This window comes from Dermacentor variabilis, chromosome 6 (assembly GCF_050947875.1).
Source record: "Dermacentor variabilis isolate Ectoservices chromosome 6, ASM5094787v1, whole genome shotgun sequence".
Classification (NCBI taxonomy): domain Eukaryota; kingdom Metazoa; phylum Arthropoda; class Arachnida; order Ixodida; family Ixodidae; genus Dermacentor; species Dermacentor variabilis.
The window spans coordinates 44,371,179-44,393,764 of NC_134573.1; the positions used below are offsets into that span (position 1 = coordinate 44,371,179).

General features: G+C 43.8%; 1 protein-coding gene across 6 annotated transcripts in view; it reads left to right on the plus strand.

Moving 5' to 3' along the window:
* LOC142584772 (beta-hexosaminidase subunit beta-like) overlaps nucleotides 1–22,586 on the plus strand; it is a 154,708-nt gene that overhangs the window by 59,194 nt on the left and 72,928 nt on the right. For all 6 annotated transcript variants that reach the window (XM_075695020.1, XM_075695021.1, XM_075695015.1 and 3 more), the window contains 6 exons: nucleotides 580–690; nucleotides 4,595–4,693; nucleotides 7,565–7,706; nucleotides 12,000–12,192; nucleotides 16,532–16,688; nucleotides 21,323–21,518. In XM_075695020.1, the coding sequence (XP_075551135.1) occupies nucleotides 580–690; nucleotides 4,595–4,693; nucleotides 7,565–7,706; nucleotides 12,000–12,192; nucleotides 16,532–16,688; nucleotides 21,323–21,518 (898 nt within the window). The remainder of the gene's footprint in view (nucleotides 1–579; nucleotides 691–4,594; nucleotides 4,694–7,564; nucleotides 7,707–11,999; nucleotides 12,193–16,531; nucleotides 16,689–21,322; nucleotides 21,519–22,586) is intronic.

The following is a 22,586-nucleotide window of genomic DNA, read 5'->3' on the forward strand; positions in this document are numbered from 1 at the left end:
CTGCAGATTAATTTTCAGACCCAGCCTTATGCTTTGCCTCTCCAGGTCAGTGAGCATGCATTGAAATTGGTCTCCTGAGTTACTAAGCAAGGCAATATCATCAGCGAATCGCAAGTTGCTAAGGTATTCTCCATCAACTTTTATCCCCAATTCTTCCCACTCCAGGTCTCTGAATACCTCCTGTAAACATGCTGTGAATAGCATTGGAGAGATCGTATCTCCCTGTCTGACGCATTTCTTTATTGGGATTTTGTTGCTTTCTTTGTGGAGGACTACGGTGGCTGTGGAGCCGCTATAGATATCTTCCAGTATTTTTACATATGGCTCATCTACACCCTGATTCCGTAATGCCTCCATGACTGCTGAGGTTTCGACTGAATCAAACGCTTTCTCGTAATCATTGAAAGCTATATATAAGGGTTGGTTATATTCTGCACATTTCTCAGGCAACCTTTAAAAATTGTAAATGTATTCGCTGAAATATTCGGTATATATATATTTGTCTCCCTTATATATCATTCTACAGTTCCACTCTGAGCCTTGAAGCATGTTGTTTCTCGCTGCGGTGCTTCGCTGCAGGCCACGGTGTGCTGTGGCACGGTGCACGACTTCCCGCGCTTCTCGCACCGTGGCGTCCTGCTCGACACGGCGCGTCACTTCCTGCCGGTGCCGGTGATAAAGCAGAATCTGGTGGGTGAGCGCCCGGAGACGCACTGAAAGTGTTTATACGCCAAAGCGGTGCAATATTACTTGCTTTCGTATTGTCTGCTCCCCTAGGTATTAATGGAGATATTTCACTTTCTGGCTGCACAAGTATGAAAGACATAGACGCCAGCACGAGTGCTGACTGAGGAGTAGTGCTACGCTGTATATAAAGAACATGCACAGAACTTTATTGCAATCGCTGACCATTCGATTTATTTCTCGTTAGCGCTTTAACCATTACGGAAACCTCTTGCGTCCTTTTTCTTTCTTTGATGAGAAGAGAAGGCAGAAACAAGTACGCTTGTCGCTCCTTAGGGACGGTTCATCATCTTGTAATAAGGGGTTTACTGCGCTATAAACATACGGGCAACAGAAGCAGAAGTGGACAGGATTGCGCGCATCCTGCCAACTTCTACTTCTGTTGTCCGCTTGTTTATTGCGCAGTAACCCCATCATTACAAGATGAGCTTCCAACTAGGCAAACCTGGCGCTCTAGTACATTACCGTTGATCGCCGGCTACAATTTCTTACAATGTGGCGCGTCTGATGCGTTTGATGCTGATAGCCCAAGTTACAGGTCTTATATTCCATGTAGTATGAGCAGGTCGCTATTTCTTGCACCGACAGATGAGGCTGAAATAAGTAGCTTATTTCTAAAGTTAAAGAATTCCACAGCATGTGCTGTAGATGACATAAAGGCAGAACCAATAAAAGCTGTGGCGCTGCATATTTGTAAAGTGATGTCACACATATGCAATTTAATTTTGTGCACTGGCGCATTCCCCGATGAATTAAAGATTGCACAGGTATCGGTAGTTCTTAAAGGGGGAGACAGAAATGACGTGAACAACTACAGACCGATTTCAGTTCTCCCAATCTTCTCCAAAATAGTAGAGCAGGTCATTAACGAAAGAATTTTAAATTTCTGTACTCAAAATAATATTATAACAGAAAAGCAATACGGTTTCCGAAAACACCAATGCACTGAAATGGCGCTGCTAAAGATCAAAGAAAAAATAAGTAACTTTGAGGACAAGCTGTACACAATAGGAATATTTCTTGACTTTAAAAAGGCATTCGATTACATTAAACACGATATCTTGTTACAAAAGTTAAGTGAGTACGGCATTAGGGGAACTGCTCTTAACCTAATTAAAAATTATTTAACCAACCGACTACAGTACACATACATTTGCCATTCCAAATCGGCAATGGGTGAAATCAAATACGGTGTTCCGCAGGGGTCCATCCTAGGGCCACTTCTTTTTTTATTATACATTAATGACATCACAAACGTGCCTCTAACACCTGACATAATCATGTATGCTGATGACACTAATATCTTCTTTTCTGGTGGAAACTTGCTTACTCTCGAGGAAGAAGCAAATATTTGGCTCAGTAATCTTTCAGACTGGCTTAGAGGAAATAAACTGGAATTAAACATTAAAAAGACAAAATACATCATTTTTCGGCCTCGTAACAAAGGTATTGATGATAGCTTAGTATTACAATTCCGTGATGAAGTCATTATACGCTCTACGGGCCAGAGGTTCCTTGGTGTTACGTTTGAAGAAAACTTAAACTGATCCAGTCATGTCGGCAACATTAAAACCAGCATTGCAAGATCCATCGGTGTTATTAATAAATTAAAACATCTATTACCTTCTAGATTAAAAAAACAATTATACTATAGCCTAGTGCATTAGCGCCTCCAATATTGTTTATCTGTGTGGTGTACCACAACGAAAACTAACATCCATAGTTTACTAACCTTACAGAAACGCATGATTCGGGTAATTGAGAATGCGCCCTATAGAAGCCACTCCGCTCCGCTTTTCAAGAAGAATTGTATTTTAACATTAGAAAACCTTATTAACAAAAAAACAGCCATTGCAATATTTAAAGAGGTAAGACTCAATGAAAGCGCCTTTTTTAAAACATACCTCCCGAATGAACATAAATATAACACAAGGCAATTAATTTACAACAAGGGCAAGATCCGTACCAATTACGGCATGCAAAAGCAGGCATTCATAGTTGCACATTTTTTAAATCATCACCCTGGCTTATATAATAAATGAATCACCGTCCCTAAACATTTTTAAAAAAAAGTGAACATGTATTTGCTGTCGCTTCAGGTATGACTGTTCATTCTTTTGTACACAAATCAAATTCTGTATTTCTGTTACATATTTCATGTACTTTTCATTTTTTGTATATGCATCCACTTTGTGTACCATGCTTGCCCTGTGTGTTTGAGTGTTTTGTGCACTGGGTATGGGTCGGGGAAGGGGACTGACACTTAGTCAGGCATTCGTGCCTTTTTGTCAGCCTCTTTGACAGAGATTCCTTGTATTTTATTTCTGTCAAAATAAACATTCATTCATTCATTCATTCATTCATTCATTCATTCATTCATACATAATTTCGTTAACGGCACAAAACACCTGCTTCAGTTTCCTTGCACTTTGCCTTCACTGGGCTACTCACGGCATGACAGAGCAAGGAACACAAGGGTTATCCATATCGCTGCCCTACAAAAAACTTCCACGTGCACACCAGGAAGAAGGGGTACTGAATTTGGCACATGGAAACGAAAAAAATTACTGCATTTCAATTCATACTGCAGCGTAGTCCCACCGCGTGGCTCATTGCAATCGCGTTCTGGTGATGAGCACGAAGTCGGGGGTTCAATTCCCATTCACGGCGGCCACACCTTGGTGGCAGGAAATTGTTAAAAACGTCCGCATACTTTCAGTCTTGAAGTACCCCAGGTGGTCAAAATTAATCAGGAGCCCTCCACTAAGCCCCCCCCCCCCCCCTCATGAACCTATTGTGCAGTTCCTAAGCGTTAAGCTCCACAGTTCTGATTTTTAAAAAGTTATGTCCCTCTATTCTTCGACAGCTTGAAACAAGCTGCTGCCCTTAGCACTTAATGCTCTGTACTGTGCAAAAGAGGATCTATGGTGTTATGCTCTTGAAAGTTAGGACGCTATTCTGCATTGTATACCATCAGCGACGACCAATGATTCACGCATCCATGGTGACTCGTCCTCGTGGCGCCCGAATGAGCTGAGACGCTCAAAGTGGTGAAACTACGAGGTATTCCGACACAGAAATTTTGTCGTGGAGGCACGGAAAGCCTCGGGCTGTGTTCTGTCAGAGGACACACGGTCGACTGTCCATTTCGGCCTCTGCTGATTAGCTGAAGCTGCAACAGCGAAGAGGAGACTGTCTGGGGCCGTCTGTCTGCTTTTTGCTGGCACAGTTCCAGCCAATCAGCGTCGGCCGAAATGGACAGTCAATAAGGTGCACTGCTACAGAATACCCTCCATGAATAAGTCTGCAGCGTCATTCATGCTTTCCAAGAATAAACGGCCTCAGACAAGACGAATATGCTCGTGAGGTTGCGGATGCGGTGTTGGCCAACAGTGTGAGCAGGCCTTTAGTCGGCGCTCTTGGCAGCGCGGCTTCACAAATGACACCATATACTTATGATACTTATTATAGCCTCTTTCTTGGGTACGACTGATGCGCGTTAAGTCAAGTGAGCGCTTTAGTCCCTGAACATGAACTTGCGCAGTAAGCTTCCATGACCATCAGAAGCCACTACTCCGAATACATTGTCCTGTCTTAAAAGAAGTGAACCGCAAAAAACTGGCAATTTTAGGCACGACATTGGCTCATCCCGACCTCGTCATATATACTCACCAGAGGCGTATAAATGTGCCATTTTAAATTTAAAATAAGACTTTTCACTAAAGTGCTATTACATTTACTTAACAACAAACAGCTACAAATTAAGGCGTTCATGCACTGACTTTTTGAACTACGTAAGATTCGAGGAGAAATATGGATGGGTTGTCAAATTCTGATTTGCCGCGTGCAGGACGCCATGGCGTACAACAAGTTGAATGTTCTCCATTGGCACTTGGTAGATGACCAGTCGTGGCCTTTTTACATGGAAGCCTTTCCTAACGTTACAAAGGTGAGTGAATGTACACACATATTATTTCCATAGCAATCATACGGGCACTCTGCGCGAATCTTCACCGTTGCCTCTGTTCCGTTTGCCACGATATGAATTCAGAGAAGTAGGTTTAACGAGATGGTGGATATATTCATTCCACGCCGCACATACAAATTGAATCAGGTGGTTTGTATTCTGAGACTTCATTTTGCTACCCACTCACCACAGACAATGCAATTCGAGCACGATGCACAACAAATCTGCAATCTCAAGGGGAAGCAAAAAAAAAAAAAGCTCAGCACAGAAGGTGAAGCCTTCTGCAGCAATTTATTCCCATAAGCATTCATGCAGCTACTGTGCCCACTATGTACTTGGAAAACTCATAATTGTCTTTTTGAAAACGAGAGCGCAAGAACATGTTGGCCAGCCAAGAACTTCTGCATTATTCTGTCTTCTGGACTACTGAAAGAAAATATATGCGGCATTAATACCCCACGCAATGCGGCGCACGTTCAATGTGTTTCCGCTCGTTTATTGAAATTGTTGGCCGCCTAACAGTCACCTATAATTCATTGAGAATTTTAGGACGTACAGACAATATAAGCGATAACCTGGCAATGCGAAGGAAATGGAGAATGTGGTAAACGAGAATTTGCGGCACTTGTATATCCCAGCAATACTTTTCGCCAGAAACGGCGGTAACTGGTGAATTTTGGGCTAAACAAGCAGCCGTGATAGGGCTTAGCCCAGAATATTCTTATCGTGTGCTTGCCGACAGTTGTATAGCTCGCCGTTTTTGTTAGCTGCTCCGTCATGGAAACCGCAACTGCTGCACGGGACGTGCCTACATATGGCGATGGAGGTCGGGATTAGCGGCGCTTACTTAAATCGTGTGTTGCATCAGTAAAAGATGCGACATTTTCTTCTTTTCTGCGGCCGTCGTTAACCAGACTATCGCTGATTCACGCTGCTATCGCGCTCGCGGCGCAGTGCAACTTGTGCGAAAAAAGCAGCCACTGCAAGGACGCCGGCATGTTGCTACCACTCACACTTGTAACCCGAAAATAATCAAAATACTATGCAAGAACACACATTCACATGTACTGCGAATGTACAGAAGATGTTTAAAGTTAATTCCATATATTTTTGAGAAATAGTCGATAGGTATTTATAAAATTCGTGTGTAAATATGACGGCGCGTGAAACGTTGTGTTAGTGAGTGAGTGAGTGGTCTTGCTCCCTTTTGAATAAGGGCAGGCGTTTGTCAACGCTACAGGACATGTATAAAGCAAGAACGTAAAGAAAGACGTAGAAAATAAGGACACGAAAAACATAAAACACAGTTTCGTCACAGTCACAGTCTTTGAGACCACCACCTGGTCGGTCCGGTTCTCTATACTCCAGTTGCCTCGGATATCACCACAGCCAGGATGATCCAATCCGCCAGCCATGTCGGGGTCGAGCGCCGCTTTCTGGTCGCGTAGTTGGCGTGGTTGGCGTCGGGAGACAGCCGCTGTCGGAGTTCACTGTTGCCCTGGCGGGGTGGCTCTATCTAGACGACGTCTGTTTGGGGCTTTCTGGCAGACTTTCGATGTGCCTGCCCGACAGTTCCCGCTGTTCTAGCCGGGTCTTCGTCGCCTCTGCGCGTGCACCTCGGTCCCCCTCGGTGTGACCAGTCAGCTCCAGGCTCTTGGCCGGGGGGCACGATCGGGGATCTGCGGGGAGCACCGCCGTTGCTGTAAAGCGTGGAGCGTCCGCTCCACCGCACAAAAGCTGGCGATTGGTAGCAAATGTTTACACGTTTTAGATAATCCGCAGAGGAATTTACGCGTGATAGGTCGGTCGCTTGGTCGGTCGGTCGGTCGGTTGGTTTTGTAAAGCCCTAACGGCAAAGGTTTTACCAGTGCGACAAGAAAACACCCTTCATGGTGTGAAAATTTTTACACTGTAGACTGCATTGTTATTTCAGTCCTCCTACATACTGCTGAACGTTCCTGTGAAGAAATTCAAAAACTTGATATTTTTATGATGAAAGACTAGTCGGGTGTCAATAAGTCCTGCCGGTTTAAAAATCAAGGTAAATGTAGCCAATCAAGTAAATGTTAATACAAAAAAAAAACACCTGCTATAAAGACAAAAAAATTCCTCCTGTTCTCTTGAATAAATCTTGAAAGCAATACTTTCAAGACAATAGAGGGCAGCCATTAAGCACTATATGGCCCCCATATAAACTGAAGATCCCATTGGTATTTAAGGTAATTTCGCTATTTCTTCAAATTCAGAGGGAAAAAAAGCGCCTAATTCTCTAACGTGTGTATGTCTATCGATATTCTATCGATAACAAAATGTGTCCCGCAGTTTCTTGTACGAACTGAGTTGCTATGAGTGCTGGAATTTTAATTTGGTGTTCCTTTTAATAAAAGTAGAGGATACTATAGATTTAGGTTCATAAGCACTTACGTTACTGATAGCTAGCAACATTCTTCTTAAGTAATGCGATTAGCCTCATGAGCATGTGCAGCACTGTGTTTATTTTACAATGTTTGGAAGCATAAATGTATGTGCTTCCAAACACAGTGTATGTTCAGGCAGGAAATGATTTTTTTTTCAGATACAGGTTGCGATGCCCTGCCAAAGGGCTGCCCTACCAAAGGGCGTTGCACTACCGGAGTAGTAGCAACGAACAAACTCGCCTAGAGTTCCGCATCTTTAATGATTGTGTAAAGAAACTTGTAGAGATTTTCGTGGCAGCATCCTGCCTGACAGTTGCATATGCTTGCTTCTCGACGGACGTGCTGTGTGTCTTTGTCTGGTGTCTTTGTGACTGGTGACTGGTGTCTTTGTCAGCGACAAAATTTGCTCAATGCCGTTTCTTTTTCGGTGGTGTAGGTGGCCGCGTACTCCCAGCGGCACGTGTACTCGACGAAGGATGTTCGCGGCGTGGTCGAGTACGCCCGGCTGCGCGGGATACGCGTCATTCCAGAGATTGACACTCCGGGACACACGCAGGCGCTGGGACGAGCTTTTCCTGGTACGCGAGGGGTGGTTCGGTTGAAGTGAATATTGAACGGGAATGCCAAGACATTCACTCATCCGGGAGCGTAAAGAACGTCCATGTTACATAAGCGCTGGGATTGAAAGCTGACGGGAGCTTCAGGTGGTCAGTGGGAGAGATAAGCAAGAGAGAGTTAGAATGATGTCGGAAAAGGAAAGCTGCGAAGCGATGGAGCCGGGGTAATTAAAGGCAAAGGTAACACCTGAATAACATAGGTAAGTTTACAACACAGATCCAAATATTTACCGAAGATAAATAATGCAATGTAGAGATAGGAGAAATGTTTGCTACAATAGATGTAGACAACCGTGATTAGCTCCAGTAGACTAGCTGACCAATTTTCGCCACCTAAGTTTTAAAGGAATAACCATCACAATCATTACCGACAACTGCAGAGCACGCGTGGCACGTAGAATATCCCATTCTCTCCCGGTTTGTTGGCTTTTCCTTCGTGTAGGTTTCTCCCGAAATCGAATGAAAGACCTCACTTTAGACGAGGAAGCACGTGACTGCTAGGTGTCGGGTGTGTAGAGTAGCTGTGGGATCGAGGCGCTTAATAATCCGTGCTGTGAGCAACGCACAAACAAAGCGCAAAGTAGACAATGACAGGTGGACGGATGCAGTACCCATTTTCACTTGTGTCTTACAAATGCTTGTCACCTTGCTATTGTTGCGGCGCGTCTGTCTAAGCCACGGCGGGAGCTGCGACTGTGTCTGCACTGATATCGAGCGGCATAGGAGCGGCTTCTTTGGCCGCTGATAAAAAGCGCTGCCCCTCCAACGCACTACAAGACGCTCTCTTTGTGGCATCGTGCTCACTCATCATAGATGGCCTAATGGCGTTACTGTCAATTTGCAGCTGTACTTCATTGTGACTGAATGGCACGTACAAACACACAGGAGGATGTCAAAATACAGGGTCATAAGTGCGGATAAATCACAAGATTGATCATAACTTGATGTACACGTCTCATTCCTCTGAGATCGTTGGGACAGGATAAATTGTATTGGTCGAGGCAACAGGGGTGATTCTTCTCATGTGTATGCAGACTGCTCTCCTTCCACCAACAGGAGAGCAGGAATGTTGGACGTTTGGTATGGGAGCGGAGAAGAGAGAATTATTAAATTGCTGTGTTGCGCAACAGAGAATTTTCATTATGTAAGAAGTTATTCGGTAAACTGTTTTAGTGTACACGCATTTTGTAACTATTTTTATTTCTATTTTGTCCTTCGTCATTCTATCACAAGAGCTTTGCAATGCCATCGTTATTGTCGGTATTGGCTACTATAAAGGTGACGGATAATAAAAACTCAATAAAAACCCGGAGAATAAATCCTTAATGCTACCTCTGGGAATGAAGTTCCTCTATTTAGAGCTTTTCCGAAATGATCACCACAATAGCACCAAAGACGGAGCGCACTATAATAGTGGCGGCGACAATAGCAATCTACGTGTTTGCTAAGCTATAGGCAACGCTTGCAATAAAAAAGAAGCTGCACCAATTTACCGAGAAGAACAAAGTGACGAGTGGGACAAAGTAAAATGTGTCAGACGAGAGAAGCTTACAAGGCTACCGAGAAGTCGACGATTCATATGAAAGACAATAACTTTGTGAGAAAGCAATAGCGGACGCATAAGTGGATTTTAGCTGTTTGATGCTTTTAGTTGGAACCATATTAGTGGAACAGACAATAAAGCAAGAGAAAGGAAAGTGGAGGAATAAATGCGAGGATGTTTAATTGAGATGTAACAAGCGAAAGGGAAATGAAAGAGGGTGAAAAGACAACCGTCCGCAATGGGGAGCCGAGCCCAATTCTTCCGCATTACGGGTGTCAGTGCTTTCACAATTAACCTCAGGCACACTTTCATGGGTATACGTTTGAAGGGCACAAGTTTAGCAATGGGTGTGAGGGCGGCTCACGACCATGGCGGCAGCTGCGGTTCTAAACGAACTGCGTAGCTACAGATTACCTTAGTGGCATTGCAACTGGCCAATAAACCCTCTTCGCACCAAGGCTGCCAAAGTTAAGGTCTTTGGTATACTTGAGCGAAAATTATAAGACGATCTCATGGGCTAGATTTCGTGCTAATTTCAAGTTTCTAGTAGTACTAAAGATATACAACTCTCCAACTAATACTATTAGTGCAAGAAATTGTCATAACAAATATAGTGGGCTTTTTCCTGAAAATATTCCTGCGTTTTAGATTGTACTGTTGTCCCTTTTCATAAAAAAAGATACGCCCCTATTTTGAGCTTTTGCGGATATTCACACTCTAACTATCCATTTTCCCAGTGGCTAAGTGCGCATCTCATACCGATGCGCCCTTTTAAACAGTGAGTGGTATTGCACGCGGAAGTATTCGCCATACAAAGCAACTCTATGGCCTTGCCAGACAGCTACAGTTTTGGAATTTTTCCGAAATAACATCTCTCGCGCCAGTAGCAATTCAGTTGCTCTACAAAGGATCTGAAGCCTTACGGCCACATTGCGCTGTCCCTACTCTTGTGTGATGCGCTTTTGGCATCGCACATTTGAAGATACTATATGGCGCAAACATCTTCTTCTTGGGATTTCAGTGGAAGTTCCTGGGATAACATGGTTATCGCGTCAGGCTAACTCTTGCGATTGCATTTACGACGCGTTCAGACACGAGAATATTACTTTCGCGAGAGGAGCGGCGAGATAGTCGGTGACAAAGTGGGCGCGTTCAGACCAGATCTCTCGTCGATGCAAATGAATTACTCATTGCCTCCCGGCAACCCTCACGAGATGCGCTGAAACTCACCAGGTCACTTCTCGCAGGTTTACTCCGAATGCGTGGCTAGTTTAGAAGTATTTTATGCGTGTTTATCAAAAAATACGAAAAAAGAAACGAAATACACTGCGCACACAACACAGACAATATATTACGTGGACAAATAGGCTAATGAATCTTCGATAAAAATCGGAAATCGCACTCGTGTATCGCTTGAGTCCGCACCGCTTTAGCATTGTAGACGCTTCCACAGTAGCTACAACGAGGGCACGCTAGCCAACAGCACCGTGCTGATCGTGTTCAAGGCTAGAGCGCCAGCATCAGGGCGCTTCTGACGCAACGCAGTGGAAGGCGTCGTTCGCGCTCACCAGTTCGTACTTACATATACACCGGGCACGATAAACTGCGTTGTTATTATTGTAGGGGCCAATAAATTGTGCAGCGAGATTGAATTATCTTGTTCATTTTCTTCGACGCAACAGTGCAGAGAAAAGGTAAATACTAGGTACTTATGGTGAAGGCCCCATTCAGCTCATACTATCACAAGAAACCCATCCGCACGCATAATTCACAAGTAACTTAATGCACGCAACGTCAACGTACTGCAGTTGTATCGTAGACTTCGCACGAAGCATGGCACAAATGCACAAGACCAGCAAATACACTTGCAAACAACGACGTAACTGGCCACGCCTGCGCCATTTGCAAAATGGCTGACGCATGTTCACAACAGAGTACTTCCGACCCTGTCCTTCGTTCTCTCGTAATCCAGCGTACTGATTGGCTTTCGACGAGCGATGCTTTCTTTTGCGAGACAACTATTTTCTGTCGCACGAAGTCGGGTGCAAAACAGATTTACCGGTGTAAACGTCGGTTCGCGAAGCTTGTTTTGTTACATTGGACAATGCTTTCGGTAAACGCTTTAATAATCTGTCCTAGAGTTCATTATTACAAGTTCATCGCTGTTTAAGAACTAGACGCTGTGGATGCAGTCGACCTTCGCAGTTGTCGTCACAAGTGAGGGTGGAAAGGGAAGGGAACGTGGTTAACGAGCAGCCTACAGAAACGAGTGATTGCTGCCCCCGTGTGCTCATATTTAAGTAATAAGCCCCAAGGTACGCCATTTCCCGTTTACTTATCGTTATATGTACCGTATGGAGTCTTGATCATTTACATACCGTACTTTTTCAACGTGTCACTGCACTATGCGCTCATAGGCACATTACTACACTATGCGCCCATGGGCAGACGAAGCTCCGCTTCTAGGCAAGAAATTACGTTGATAGTAGCCACCCCTGGCAAACTATAGTCTTCAATATCATTTCCAAACAAACTACCAAACTCCGCCTCTTCGCTCATCTCGGTACTCAATTAGACAATATGTAGATAGAAAAATACATATGACTGGTTTTACTGCAGGGAGTTATCTTTTAACAGACAACACTGCAAGTTGAGCCCTCAAATGTTTGGTGCGTGCTAAACCATGCGAATACTCGACGGTCGTCATGCAGACGCGCTGACTCCCTGCTATGGAAACGGCAGCAGGGGTACCGAGAACCCAGGCACGCACGCGGCCTTCGAGATGCTCGACCCGACTAGGAATGTCAGCTACAACTTGGTGCAGCAGCTGATCTCTCAGGTGGCCCGGGTCTTCAAGGATCCATACGTGCACCTCGGCATGGACGAAGTATATTACGATTGCTGGTACGAATACACGAAAAACTTCAAAATTTTGGTCTCGTATGGCGTAATTCACGCTCCAGGCAGCATTCATCAAATAAGCGAATAAGTTCTTGGCAGATACGTTAGATGGAGGAAGTTTGAAGAAAACTAAAGTTGATATGGGGGGGGGGGGGGGCTTCTCAAGTTGCCTAATGACGCAAAGAAAACCGAGTCTCTAGGGAAAAAGGAAGAAAATGCTTTGCAATTTAAAAAGAAGATTGATCCGGGCACCACTGTCTTTGGGAGGTGGCCTCCATACTAAACTAAGCTTACGTGGAGGTTAAGATTATAAGGTGAGCACGAAATGATAAGTTCAAAGCATACAATAAATAAAAAACTTGGGTTTTCCGTGTCAATACTACGACTTGATTGTGACGCACATCGTATTCAAGGATTTTGACCACCTGCGAATCTTTACCAGACGCCTACCCTTAAAAAAGTTTTGAGCAAAAGTTTTTTAGGCACATGTTACTAGAACCTACCAACGGTTAATAAATGTTTTCATACCATTTTCAAACATCGACATGTTACTAGAACCTACCAGCGGTTAATAAATGTTTTCGTACCATTTTCAAACTTCCTGACAACATGATACCAACATCCTGTCGACTATTGGACATCAATATTAAAAAAGAAGTTTATTTTTAAACTTTCTTTAAACAATGAATGAACATGCTTCAAACATTAAAACCAGGGTTTACTAACCATCTTAACCGTTCTTAGAAACCTCATAGCAATGTTCTACAAACTTTTCATTCCTCGACCTAGAAACATCCTAGGAATATTTTTTCAACCTGCTGTCCCTCACCATGAAACAACCTTGCAACTTTCTTGTACATTTTATAAACATCCTGGGACATTTTCCGTTCTCTCCAGAATTTTTAAAGCATTATGGTGCTGTTGTGATGCAACCTTGAACATGAGTGGGATATAAATGCATCTATTAACAAAACACAAGAACTTTTTCAAACACTGATATTTATTTTGCAATCTTGTTGTGCATATCCTTAAAAGTCACACGCTTTTAATGCAATATTCATGACCAAGTGGTCAAATTAGCATACACTGTAGTGAGCCTAAGGGAGGAGAAAATGGAGAAATAAAATAGCCTGATGCATGGTATCAGTGTATGTGGACGACACAGCATATACGACTTCCGGGGTTCCTGGTTAAGCTTATTCATAAAACATGTACAGTGATTTAAGCCGAACCATGAGCGAACTTTAGTTCCAAAACATGAGCCAATCAACGCGCTGCCCGTGCATCTCCATCTGCTTGTAATGGCGGGCGGCCTACGGGCTTCTTTGACACTTTCCGAGCACTAATTGATGATTACCGCCCACAAGTACGGTTTCTATGGCGCCAAGTGTTGCGTTTTCGAGAATCTGTGCACTTATCTTGAATTGGGGAGACCATATTTCCGCTTAGCGTCAGGAATAAAGACGACAAAACATGGCGATGGCTGGCTTCGTACAGCAGCGGGAGCTTCAGTCGAAGTGGAACAAGCGTACTGTTTGCACGCACGCGTAAAGAAACAGATACGGCCGTGCTAGGTTCACTTTCGCTACTTTCATTGCTCAGCCAGACAATAATCATTCGTGCTGTCGTACTTCTCTTCGACTGCCAATCTCAACACAGCGATCACCCTCAGTTATAAAAGGAAGAGCACTTCTAACAGCGACCGCAGGTACCGCGTTTGTGAGACAGACAAGTTTTGCGTATAATTTGCACAGAATAGTATAGGAAAGGTTTCTAAACAAGCCCAGGTAAAAAAAAAGCGTTGCGAACAAAAATTAACAACCTTACGATACGTCAACACGCCAATAGGGCCATTCTTAGGTGGAGCAGAGGTAGCGTCTGCGTCTCACACGGAAAAGTAAATGGTGAGACTCCCAATGTATGAAAATATTTCTTTAAAGTAGAACAAACGCTATAAGTAGACAATTTCACTGGGGCAGGCAAATATATTTTGACCTTTGCTCCTGCTGATTATATGTGCATGCGCAGCATAACATTGTTCTTTCTCCTTGCTTTTTCTTTAAACTGAAGGAAGGAATTATCGCTATGACTATCTGGTATTCGTACTAATTATTATATTACCAATTTCGCATGTTGTGCTTCCTTTTTGCAATGTCAAATGAGCAAATGAATGAAGCAAGCACAAATGTTATAATTTTCTTTTAAGGAAAGTAAGAACACCGCCAACTAGCTTTCTTTTAACAAACTTTCTTCAAACGAAAGTAGAAAGAGGGCCTACCAACTTTTTAAATCTTTCTTTTATAACCTTCCTTCAAACGAAAGGAAGAAAAGAGCTTACCAACGTTTCTAAAACTTTCTTTTAGCAAACATTCTTCAAGCGAAAGTAAAAACTTTCTACTACCAACTTTCTTGTAACATCCGTTAATAGGAAGTAAAATTACATAGGTTGTTATTGTTGGAAAGACTGCTAAAGAAAGTAAGGATGCATTTTTGTACTGGTAAATCTAAATTCACGAGCATTCTTGCACTTCATCCCTACAGAAATATAACCGCCACAACCAGGATATGGAACTTGTTACCTAGTTTTAGCTAAGTACCACCACGATCGTAGAAAATTGCTATGCGGCTATTCACAAGGTGCAAGATGTTTCAAGAAAAGAACGTCTCGCATCGTTTCAGTACAGGTGACAGTATGAAGGTAGGAGCGGCGGATTCGGCGTTGATAAAGAATTCTCGACCTCCGACCGCAATTTATGGCCCGCGTGTGTTAAGGTGACCTGGTTCGCAGCTCGCGCAACTGCACGATGCCACTTCGGGCATCTGCAAATCCGAGATAACACTTGTTCATTCTTTCGCAGCTTTGAAGGTGTGATATGGTGAGGCTGTTGCTACGTTCACGTGAGCGCTGAGTTTGGCAAAGCCGGTCGGCGGAAGTCCTCCATGTGGAGGTGGAAAAATGCTCATCCACTCGACAGTAGCTTCATGTAATGTCGTTCTTCGTTGTCGTTTCGTGTAGCTTTCTAGCCTCGCGATACTGTCCGGTGGATGATAATGTTCTTGCTCGTAAGAATCTCTAAAATGGCTTACTTTGAGTAGGCACAATTGTCAGAGCTGGGAATGGGATCTCAGAAACTAGTAAGGGAGGGAAGCAGACTGCTTCGCAGTGCCCGCGCCCTATCGTGTACTTTAAATTCAATTAAAGATGCGATACATAGTTGGACCAAACCGCGTATTTAGGGGAGGCAGTGTACTGAATACCACGAAATCCAAATTGCGTGGCAGTTTCGTTACCCTTTCTCAATTAATATGTGTAACACGAAATGTCACATGAAGGATTAGCACGGAGTGCGTGCCGGTGAGACGCTCTGATAGCAGAATCCGTTCAACCTAGACAGCTATGTCTTTTGGAAATGGATTTCTTCGCAGTTCATCGAAGTCTCCTTGGCTCTTCTTATAAGGGTGGCTAGCATTCTTGTCCTCAGCCAAGGCAAATTTAGCGGGCATGCTTGAGAAATACACGAGAACAAAAGCTTTGTCTTCAATTAATGCAGTTATGAAATTGTCGAACAAAACGCTCGCCCAGCGTTCGCTTTCCTCTTCCCGCCCCCTCTTGTATACCCAGTCTTAAGGAGATCACGTCGTTTAAATGATCGGTGACACAGGTAGAGGTCGAAACAACTCCATATCATTTCGTAGTACAGAACTGAAGATATTACGAGCTCTAGGGTTTCCTGTACATATGCAGAGCCCTTCAGTGGATAAGAACATACCAGGTACACACACACACACACACACACACACACACACACACACACACACACACACACACACACACACACACACACACACACACACACACACACACACACACACACACACACACACACACACACACACACACACACGCGCACACACACACACACACACACACACACACACACACACACACACACACACACACACACACACACACACACACACACACACACACACACACACACACACACACACACACACACACACACACGCGCACACACGCGCACACGCGCACACACACGCGCACACACACACACACACACACACACACACGCACACACACGCACACGCGCACGCGCGCACGCACATATATATATATATATATATATATATATATATATAGTTGTTTCGCGTAATGGGTAATAAGCGCAATGGGTGAGAAGCGAACTTGCAGAATTTACGATGTTTCCTATTTAGCATGACCCTCTTAGTATATTGCATGCAGGCTTCATCAGAAGCACAACTGGCGATGCCGTGGTACAGTCAGCAGTTACCATGCATTTGTCTCTCTCCCTCGTGTGTGCAGGAAGTCCAGTCCCGAGGTCGATGCCTTCCGTTCGCAGCACCACCTGAAGTGGACGAGCGACGTCGAACAGTATTACGTCGAGCGAACGCTAGATAATGTGATCCGGACAGGTGCTAAGGTTGTGATCTGGCAGGATCCCATCGACAACGACGTGAAGGTGACAGCCAGCGCTTTATCAAAACCATACACGAATTTTAGAGGTCGACTGCGAAAAAATTTCGGATCAAGTTAAAAAGCCTGGTTTCATATAGTGTAGGTTAGAGCAGTCCCCGTGCAAAAATATTCGTTTCAAATATGAATGAATGCGTCAAGAAAAGTTGCAAGAATAGACGTTTTCACTACGGGAAGGGAAAAACAAAAGGCCACGATTATTGCATTCTAGAACTTAGAGAACGAAGGCGGCTCTTGGCATGGCATGACTGGCATGGCAAGAGCTCATGGCAGGCGCTATTTAGAGGCTGCTAATAAAAAAAAAACGATTACCAACCCTGTCAAGATCACTTCAATACCGGGCCCTAGCCGTTTGTTGAGCAACAAAGTCAAAGGGAAATGATTTCCAGTTCGGGCTTGGAAGCACAGTCCTCATTGTTAGGTTCTCTAGCCCAACTCTTCAAGCCGGCAGAATGCACACTGCTTAGTCTCGGCGTTTTTATTTGTCAGCGCTGGTATCAATGTGTACGTTTTTGGTGTCATGGTTACGTAGGAGGGCGTCTCTCTGTGAAAACAATTTGAAAAGATAAATGAAAGCGTCATCGGTGTCTTTACGTACGCTGAAACAACCTCTTCGATGTCAGTGTTCCCACCTCTTAACAGGGTCGACACCTCGTTTGGAACTTCCTGCAAGCTCTGTTTGCTAGCAGTCTTTTTAAGATTGAATCACGCCAGAGATATATGAAATGACGGCAGGGGACTTCATGGCTGCCCGACACGGTATATAAGCTGTCATTTGCGAAACAATGCCTGTTCCCCTGTTATAACCTTGGTCCCACAGTTTACCGTGGCTGAATCCGATTATGTTTTGCCTTCAGATCTTGGCAAACTATCTTGTAATCTATACTAATTTTTTTTCAAGTTTTTCACTTGAATGTACAGTCTGCCAGAAATAAGGTCGCTCAACTCGAGATGTTGTCTGAAATTCAGTCACACTTCGACATTGTAATGTTAACGGAAACGTGGTACGTTGACAATTCAAACGCCTTTAACTTGAATAAGTACAGCGCTTTTTATCTCAACATAACTACTGGCCGTGGGAGCGGTGCAGCAGTGCTTGTAAAAAAATCAGTTTTCATGTGAAATCTAGCCGACCTACTCATGCATTGACACAGACTATGAAATCCTGTCATTATAAATGGACAGAACTATTATTGCTGTTGTTTAAAGGCCCCCGAGCGGAGACGCATGAAACTAGTTTATTTTTTTTAGTCCTTGCTGGCTTTTGTCGGTGGTAATAAGTACAGTATTATAATGGGCGGAGACTTCAATATCAACATGCTTACTGATACTCCCGCTAAAAGAGAAATGGAGCAGCTCATTCTGTCCTTTGGATGCCACAAATGTTAGTAGTTCCCCCACCCGATTTATCGCTACATCTGTAACACTACTTGACCTATTTATAACAACTGACTACACACCTTCTTGCAAAGCCGGAGTAGTATGCAGTGATGTCAGCGATCCCAATGCAGTATACATGTACCTTGAAATAGCACGTGAAAACTTAGAACTTTTCTGACAGAGAGTAAATAATTTTGATTGGAGCAATGTGCTGTGCGAAGCATAAGCAGATCTTGCATACAAGTTATTCTTGAGCAGCTTTGTGAAATTATATATTGCATCATTTCCTTACAAGTGCCTTACGCCGTCAAAGAAAAATACGTAAGCCCTGGATAACGCCAAGTCTACTTACTAGAATCCAAGCGAAGGATCAGATGTATAAGAAGTTCCTAAAGCACGCGATTCTGATCTTTTTAAGACACACAAATGCCTTCGTAATAAACTAACGAAAGATATAAGAACCGTTCGAGATCAGTATTATTGCAATTTCTTTTTTAACTCAACTCTAGGGCTAACGTGACGTGAAAAAAGTTAAAAGGTGTGCCTAATCCTCTCTCCCTTTCAGACCAAGTTACAAAAAGCATTTAGAAAAATGAAGAATTGCCAGGCAGGAAGTTGCCTATGCGTTTAATATTTTTTATTGATCTCCAGAGAAACGATTATGACGTGATGGCTCTGGGCTACGTAAATTGTACCGTAGATCAGATATGTTTTCTAAGTCCTGTAACTGAGTCCGAAGTAGAGACTGTATTTCTTGAATTAAATAATTTCGGGAGCTGTGATAAAGACGGTATTAAGGTGAAACCTGTGAAATATGTTATTGATGTAATAGCACCATGTCTCACCCATATATTCAACCTTTGTCTAGCAAACGGTGTCTTTCCTAAGCAAATGCAGATTGCGAGCGTAGCAATTGTTTATAAGAAAGGTGACAAGAATCACTTTGCAAACTATAGGCCTTTGTCAATACTGCCTGCTTTCTCGAAGGAGCTTGAGAAAGTAATTTTGACCCGCATGAATAATTTCTGTATTAAGCATGATATACTGACACCTTCACAATTTGGTTTTCGGAAACACCGGTCCACCGAACTTGCTCTATTAGAACAAAAAGAATACATTTTAAAATCTCTTGATGACGGGAATTTAGCTTTAGGAAAATATGTAGATTTTTCGAAGGCTTTTGATCACTTGAACCACAAGTTACTTTTAAAAAGCTTGAAGTATATGGCTTTCAAGGCACGTCATTGATGCTTTTGACCAGCTATCTCGGAGCTCGACAGCAGTACGTTGAAATAAACGGTCACCGACCCAATGTTAACGCGCTCTCTCCCGGCGTGCCGCAAGGCAGCATTTTGGGTCCGTTCCTTTTCAATATATACGTGAACGACATAACACCGATAGATAGAGGAATAAAAATGATCGTATATGCTGATGACACCAGCTTATTGTTTTCAGCCTCATCCGCCTCGTACATGGTCATGAAAGCAAATACAGCACTTTGGCAGCTGGATAAGTGGACAAAATATAAGGCTCTAAAATTTGACACTTCCAAAACAAAGGCCAGTGTTTACCGCCTAACAAATGAGGACGTTCATATGAACGATGAATTTTAAAATAGAGATAGTAAATTCCTCTAAAGTACTGGGCGCACTTTTCAACGAATAAATGGCAAGGGATGATCACACAAATTACGTAGCATCTAAACTGTCACGTGTCGTTGGATCGATTTACACTCATAAGCACCTCCTCCTTATAAAAGTGAAAATGCTACTTCACAATTCATTGTTCTGTTCCCATCTAAATTATTGTCATTTGGACTGGGGGCAAACATCCCTCACGAATCTACGATAACTACACGTTCAGCAGACAAGAATGCTCAGAATAATATACAATGTAGCATATGACCACCCATCTAAACCGCTCTTTATGAAAGACAACATAATGCCGCTTCATGATCTGTACGCATACCGTCTAATTTCTAAATACATTACCGAGCTCAAAAACAACGTCTCGTTCATTGCACAACTGGCCTCACTGCAGAAAAGAAATATCACGTACGCAACCATAAAGACTGATATTTAGCACATACATTCAATCAGAAAAGGTTACGGACAATATATGCTCAGAAACACTCTTCCATATTTCTTAAACCTGTGCCAAAATTTAAATCTTTAATGCATTCGGCCAAAAGATTTGCGTCATTTTGTTTGTTATACGCGAAAGGGTGGCAGTTTTTGTTGGACATGTACGACATGATATTATGCAGATCGGTTTGTTTGTTGGAATTATGCATTTGTGCAAAAATTGTCGTTTGTTTGTGCATTCTGATATTCATTTTGTCTGTGCTCATTCTTGTACTGTTTGCCTTTTTTTTCTAAAAATCATGTATATGTATCGGGGAGGCGAGAGCCCGTCAAGCTGGAAATCTAGCTTTCTCTCTCTGCCTCCCGCATCGTTGGGATGGAAAATAGAGGAATTATTATTAATATTATTATAAAACAGCAATGCAAGAATCCCAGCAGGGCTTCGTCAAATGGAGACGACGTCAGAAAGCCCCCATGCCGTCATTGCATATATCCATGGCATGAGTCTTGTTTCAGCTGTTTTCAGTTCCAAATGAGGAATCGACAATGTTCAGACGCATGAACACGTGAGAAGGAAGTGGGATGTGCAATAACCAGGTGACGAAACTCGCGATATGCCAACAAACTATCATGTGTCGCATCCTGCTATCACGCGGTCGTGCTTATGTTAGACAAACAGGACGACGCTTCTTTGAATGGGCCAGAAAACGATGGTGCCCCAATAAAGGCAGCAGCATCCTGCGGATACCTAGCGTCAAGATCACTTTCACCGGGCACGCCATTGAAGGAGGAGTAATAACAAGCAGAATGGGAAAGCCTGGAGGCGATTGGAATTTACGAAGATCGGAGGTGCGTGTCAGCACCACCTCAGTGACTCTGACAGCTAAGGCAAGAGCACTTCTTTCCGAGCTGTAATTTTAGATCACGTATTAGACCTCTTTACGTGCCCGATATGAGACAAAGATGCTGTTTATCTGTTTTTAGATTTTTCCGCCAGCACTACCATATAGTGCAAAGCCGCATGCGCGAAAATAAGAGCGCTGACAAGCGAAGTCTATGTCTCTCTCCCTGCGTCGCGTATTGGGAGTTCCGCTGTCGAAGCAACCCTTAAACTTGCGTGAGCGGCGCTTAACCCTGCGCACAAACGTGTTTACAGGCTTCGCCCCAGAGTACGGTGGTGCAGGTGTGGAAGGGCTCCGATCTCGGCCACTCTTTCCCATGGCCCGAATACGCGGCCTCCCTCGCCCAACGCGGATACGAACTGGTGATCTCCAGCTGCTGGTATGTCGACCACTACGAGCATTTGAGGGACTGGGCGTTCTATTACAACTGCGACCCGAGGGATTTCGGCGGTAAGTACCACGCATCTCCTTAACTAGCGATTCGTAGCAGGTACTCAGGGGATGTAATGCAGCAACCATGTTAGCAGTAGAGTGGCCACAGAACAGCAATTTGGCCAGCATGTCAGTAAACGACGTCTTGGTTATGGCCGTACTATATATGGCGATAAATAAAACAGATATTGACATCGTGTGCCCCCACAATTTTTTGTTGTCGACAACAGGCTGTTTTCGAACCGTGCCAGTAGTGGAGTGTCCGAATCACATCTGTGGGGGCTCATGTTTCGAGCCCAAGAAATGCGCGGGTATCTTCTTTCTTATTTTACCGCGGTACAACACCGCACTCCCACAACTACTCGGAAATGATACCGAATTTATTAGTGCATTTAAATTATGCTTCATAGAACTGTATTGTATTGAGTGAGCACGCGGCGACAGAAGCGCATAATTGTGCCCGTGGTAGTGCACCTTGCTAAAAGTTATTCTGCCGGAGCGCCTACTACGGAGGTAAATTATTTTTACAGAATGGGCCCTATAACGTAACACTATACCAATATGTTTTATTCCATTCTCCTTACGTCAAAGTTACGTAACCGCCGACCTAAGCATCGGGCGCTGCACCCCAGGCTTGTCTGAACAGAAACGCTCTCCTCGTTCATAGGAGGTAACTGTTGTCTGCTTTAAAAACGAATAACATGCCTAGACTGAGCGGCTTGTCTTATCAAATTGACTGACAAGAGGCGAGGAACACGCTCAAGTGGAGAGGGATTTGATGGGGCCGAGCCAGTGTACTGAAAATCGATAAGCGAGTAAAGAGGGTAGTGCCGGCGTCTGCGATTTGTCCGCTTTCCCTTACTTAGCTTGCGGTGGCTGGTAGCAAATCACAGCGGCATGCAACGGAAGTTTGAGAATGCTGCTAAAACGGATCCTCAGCAAGGAAGAGTTGGCAGAGCGAGGTCGTAAACGTGCCGAAAGTGCTCAACAACGTAACACAGCCACGCAAAAATCTTACTACACGCAAATAAACCCATGCTCTCCGGCAGGTGCGACTAGCCAGTACTGGAGCGATCGGCGGTGGCC